Genomic DNA, 6,000 nt, shown 5'->3' with positions numbered 1-6,000 from the left:
GTCCATTTCGTCCCTACCCTCTGACTATCTCCTCTTCCCTCCTCTCTCTGACATTGAGCCTTGTTTGTTGTTATTGCAAATTCAAAATTCTGTAGTAGTAATCTAATCATAAGCCAATAAGCCATAGATACAACTTTGTTGTTTTCTGTGAAAATCATCTACGAGGAAGAATAAAAAAAAGCACATTGTTGTGTATGCAATTTATGTCTAAAATATGTATATATCATGAGAAAGAATATATATGGGGGAAACAATTTGTCGATAACCCACAGTCGTAGGTGAAACTGGTTGTGATAAGGAAAACAAAACTGCACATTTTTACATTAGAGTACTGCACAGTATGTTCTTTCTCACGGTCTGGTTTAACAAAAAACATGTACATTGTTGTTAGAAAACATTTTGTCTATGTCTGTCTGAATGGTTAACAGAGTATGTTTAAAATTTGATGTAAAATGGTCATAAATTTTTCGTTATTTTAGCTAATTATGTTTCACTATATGTATTTTATATTTTCACATAACCTATATTCGTCCAAACGTTTATTGGAATAATATGTAAATATTTGAAATAAATCAGTCAAGTATTTTTTGAAATCTTTGGTAACAATGTTACCTCTTTCTGTATTATGTATATTTCTTATATATTACATATATTTAAAAAATTATATAGAAATTGGTCATCTGAATGTTGATTAGAGTATCACGTAAAATTTTAAGTAATTAACGATTCGAGAATTTTCGTAACAATCTTCCCACTTTATATGTTACATATATATTTATATGCTGTGTATATTAAAAATATAATATATTAAATTACATTCTATTAAAATTATAATATTAAAAATATATAGCCCCTGCCTGTTCATATGTTCGTTAGAGTATTGTGTAAAAATATACAGTAAATCAGTGAAGAATTCTGGTTAACACCGTTTGCTCTTTATATATTACACATTTATTTATAGATCACACATATTTATAGATTACATATATTTTAAAAAATATGTATATAAATACAGATGTGTATTCAAACACAACTTTGCGTCAAAATTGCAAGTCAGTCGATGGACTCCTTTTTGAGTTTTGCGAGCATGAACATACACTGACGGAAAAAAAACCACAGCACCAGGAAGGAGTGGTTCGACATCAACAAAAGTTGGTGGGCGTGTTTCTACTTTTGAAAGATGATACCTGTTCAGATTTCACGCGAATTGCGTAAGAGTGGCAGCTATGAGGATGCAAATCAGGTTTGCTTTAAATACACGTGTACATCTATATCTACATCTACGTAATTACTCTGCTATTCACAATAAAGTGCTTGGCAGAGGGTTCAATGAACCACCTTCAAGCTGTCTCTCTATCGTTCCACTCTCGAACGGCACGCGGGAAAAACGAGCACTTAAATTTTTCTGTGTGAGCCAAGATTTCTCTTATTTTATCGTGATGATCATTTCTCCTTATGTAGGTGGGTGCCAACAGAATGTTTTTGCAGTCGGCGGAGAAAACTGGTGACTGAAATTTCATGAGAAGATCCCGTCGCAACGAAAAACGCCTTTGTTTTAATGATTGCCATTCCAATTCACGTATGACGTCTGTGGCACTATCTCCCCTATTTCACGATAATACAAAACGAGCTGGCCTTCTTTGTACTTTTTCGATGTCATCCGTCAGTCCCACCTGATGCGAGTCCCACACTGCACAGCAATACTCCAGAATAGGGCGGACAAGCGTGGTGTGAGCATTCTCCTTAGTATAACGGTTGTGAGTGTTAGTTACATTTGAGATTGAACGTGGTGAGTTGATGTCAGTCAAGAATGCCCTTAAGGTGACAAAGAAGCCATTATCAACACCTCACTAAGTTGGAATGAGGTCATGTAATAGGGCTGTGAGAACTGGATGTTCCTTCTGCGATATTGTAGAAAGACTTGGCAGGAATGTGGCCATCGTACATGATTGCTGGCAGCAGTGGTCGCAGGAATGCACGGTAGCAAGAAGACTAGGCTCCAGATGGCCCTGTGACACTCCTGAGAAGGAGACCATCATGTTTGGCGTATGACTCTGGCGCATCATACTGTATCGGCAGCAGCAATTTGTGCAGCTATTGCCATCACAGTGAAATAACAAACTGTTACAAATTGGTTACATCAAGTGTTGTAACGGCGACCGACACGGTCACGGGGTAGTAGTGATGGAAACGCGGCGGGACCCACAGAGCGGCCCGCGAACAACAACGCAACGGGAGAGGACAGACACGACCAACGGAGGACGTTATGACACAACAAAAACAAACAAGAAAGTAACGAACCAAACAAGACAACCACGTCCACTGGAATAGAAACATGAAAGTCAATACGCTGTCTGAGGCCTTATGTCCTGAGACGCATGTGATGTTAGACTGCTGGCTGAGCGCAAGGCAGGCGCTCTATCGGGGGCGCCGCTATTGGCCGCTGGGCCACGTGTTCCACTGTGGCGCCCTCACACTAAATGCAGGCCAGGAGGCGCGCGCTGCCACAGCTTACGGCACAATGGTGCAGAGACCTCTATGGGTCTTCAACGTCCATGACGTCTGGCGCAGATTCAAATTCTGCGGCGCTCGGTACCAGATCAAGAACAGCTCCTAGCCAGACACCCAGTAGCATGCATTCCATTGATCCCAAACCATCGCCATTTGCGACTGAAGTCGTGTCAAACGAGAGCTCATTGGAAGAGGGAGGGGGGGCTGTTTTGTATTCTGTTGATAGGTGGTTCTGCTTGGTGCCAGTGATGTCTGTGTGTTGGTTGGAAGGAGGCCAGTTGAGGACCTGCGGCCAACCGGTCTGTGTGTTAGACACACTAGACCCGCACATGGATTTATGGTCTGGGGTGCAATTTTGTATGACAGCAGGAGCACTTCGTTGTTATCCCACACACCCTGACTGCAAATCCGTATGTCAGTATAGTGATTCGACGTGTTGTGCTGCCATTCATGAGCAGCATTCCAGGATTTTTTTCCAACAGGATAACGCTCTCCACATACAGCTGTCGCAACCCAACAGTCTCTACAGAGTATCGATATGTTTCCGAGCACATATGGGACATCACCGGATGACAACTTCAGCGTCATCCTCAAACAGTTCTAACTGGCTCTTTACTGACTGACCAAGTGTAATAGGCATGGAATTCCATTCCACAAAGTGACATCCCACATCTCTAAAACGCCATGCATGTACATTTGCATTCAGCATTCTAGCAGTTGCACCAGTTATTAATGTACCAATATTTCAGATTTGCAATAGCTTATCTCGTGCTTATGTTAATCTATGATCTTGCAATGTTAATCACTTAATTATGTTAACTAAACGAATGTATGCACTAAATATCATTACCCAGCCAGTGTGGCCGAGCGGTTCTAGGCGCTTCAGTCTGGAACCGCGCGACCTCTACGGTCGCAGCTTCGAATCCTGCCTCGGGCATGGATTTGTGTGATGTCCTTAGGTTAGTTAGGTTTAAGTAGTTCTAAGTTCTAGGGGACTGATGACCTCAGATGTTAAGTCCCATACTAGGAATATATATATATATATATATATATATATATATATATATATATCATTACTCTCCATTAGTTACTTTTTGCTGTTGAGATTTGTTTCCGTCAGTGTATATAAGTACTGTGTTGTAGCGTTACAAGTAGTATCATTTTATTGTCCGCAGATGTCGAAGAAGATAGACGAGCTAAGCGACATGCACCTGGGGGAATCAGACGTGGGGGATGCATTCCTGCCAGGTGACGGACTAGCATCGTTGGCGGATCTGATAAAATGCTACGAAAAGCCGTGGGAGCCGCGGACGCAGCAGCGCGGTAGCCACTGGGTGCTGTACAACTACGTGCGCGCCAAGAAGCGCTTCCGCTGCTGGGAGACGGTGACGCTGACGACCCACGCCGACTTCCGGCGCTTGGGCAGCCTGCGCACGCTGGTGGCGCGCTGGCGGGGGCCCGTGTCGCTCGTCCTCTTCGTGCCGCCCGGCGACTTCGGCCACGCGCTCGACGCACTCCGCTGGGCGCGCGACTGCTGGTCGCAGGTGGTGGCGTACTACGTCACGTTCCACGTGCTCTTCTCGGAGGGCGGCGTGCCCGCCTACGTGCCGTGCCCCGCGCAGGCGGCCGTCCGCGGCCTGTCGGACTGCAGCGTCGAGCCGCCCTGGCAGTCGGCACCGCCGCGCTCTGGCGGCCTCTACCCCGTGAATGTGGCGCGCAACGTGGCGCGCGAAGCGGCCACCACGCACTACGTTCTGCCTGTCGATATCGAGCTGTTCCCCAGCCCCGGCTTGCTGCCTGACTTCCTGCACATGCTGAGGCGTCACGAAGCGCCGCTTCGAAGACCCAACCCCAGAGTCTTCACCCTGCCAGTCTTCGAAATAGAGGCAGGAGCTACTCCCCCAGAAAATAAAGCTTCACTCGTGAGTTTCCTTAAGATTATTTCACTCGAGTGACTTTCATTTTGTTAAATACCTCTACATCCCACATAACAAAACAACAGAAATGCATACAAGGACGTAGTCAGGATTTTGTGTAAAGGGTGGGTGGGGTCCGATTTATACAGGGTGTTACAAAAAGGTACGGCCAAACTTTCGGGAAGCATTCCTCACACACAAATAAAGAAAAGATGTTACGTGGACATGTGTCTGTAAACGCTTAATTTCCATGTTAGAGCTCATTTTAGTTTCGTCAGTATGTACTGTTCTTCCTCGATTCACCGCCAGTTGGCCCAATTGAAAGAAGGTAATGTTGACTTCGGTGCTTGTGTTCACATGCGACTCATTGCTCTACAGTACTAGCATCAAGCACATCAGTACGTTGCATCAACAGGTTAGTGTCCATCACGAACGTGGTTTTGCAGTCAGTGCAATGTTTACAAATGCGGAGTTGGCAGATGCCCATTTGATGTATGGATTAACACGGGGCAATAGCCGTGGCGCGGTACGATTGTATCGAGACAGATTTCCAGAACGAAGGTGTCCCGACAGGAAGACGTTCGAAGCAATTGATCGGCGTCTTAGGGAGCACGGAACATTCCAGCCTATGACTTGCGACTAGGGAAGACCTAGAACGACGAGGACACCTGCAATGGACGAGGCAATTCTTCGTGCAGTTGACGATAACCCTAATGTCAGCATCAGAGAAGTTGCTGCTGTTCAAGGTAACGTTGACCACGTCACTGTATGGACAGTGTTACGGGAGAACCAGTTGTTTCCGTACCATGTACAGCGTGTGCATTCACTATTAGCAGCTGATTGGCCTCCACGGGTACACTTCTGCGAATGTTTCATCCAATAATGTGTCAATCCTCATTTCAGTGCAAATGTTCTCTTTACGGATGAGGCTTCATTCCAACGTGATCAAATTGTAAATTTTCACAACCAACATGTGTGGGTTGACGAGAATCCGCAAGCAATTGTGCAATCACGTCATCAACACAGATTTTCTGTGAACGTTTGGGCAGGCATTGTTGGTGATGTTTTGATTGGGCCCATGTTCTTCCACCTACGCTCAATGGAGCACGTTATCATGATTTCATACGGGATACTCTACCTGTGCTGCTAGAACATGTGCCTTTACAAGTACGACACAACATGGGGTTCATGCACGATGGAGCTCCTGCACATTTCAGTCGAAGTGTTCGTACGCTTCTCAACAACAGATTCGTTGGCCGATGGATTGGTAGAGGCGGACCAATTCCATGGCCTCCACGCTCTCCTGACCTCAACCCTCTTGACTTTCATTTATGGGGGCATTTGAAAGCTGTTGTCTACGCAACCCCGGTACCAAATGTAGAGACTCTTGGTGCTCGTATTGTGGACGGTTGTGATACAATGCGCCATTCTCCAGGGCTGCATCAGCGCCATCAGGGATTCCATGCGACGGAGGGTGGATGCATGTATCCTCGCTAACGGAGAACATTTTGAATATTTCCTGTAACGAAGTGTTTGAAGTCACGCTGGTACGTTCTGTTGCTGTGTGTTTCCA

At 45.3% G+C, this 6,000-nt stretch overlaps 1 protein-coding gene across 1 annotated transcript in view; it reads left to right on the top strand.

Moving 5' to 3' along the window:
* Window positions 1-3,716: 3,716 nt before the first annotated feature.
* Window positions 3,717-6,000, top strand: part of LOC126412928 (beta-1,4-glucuronyltransferase 1-like) — a 102,747-nt gene continuing 100,463 nt past the window's right edge. Inside the window, exon 1 of the mRNA XM_050082817.1 lies at window positions 3,717-4,433. Within this exon, the coding sequence (XP_049938774.1) occupies window positions 3,717-4,433 (717 nt within the window). The remainder of the gene's footprint in view (window positions 4,434-6,000) is intronic.

Source organism: Schistocerca serialis, chromosome 7, assembly GCF_023864345.2.
Source record: "Schistocerca serialis cubense isolate TAMUIC-IGC-003099 chromosome 7, iqSchSeri2.2, whole genome shotgun sequence".
Lineage (NCBI taxonomy): Eukaryota > Metazoa > Arthropoda > Insecta > Orthoptera > Acrididae > Schistocerca > Schistocerca serialis.
The sequence above is the reverse complement of the archived record's forward strand: the minus strand, read 5'-3'. Positions and strand labels throughout refer to the sequence as shown.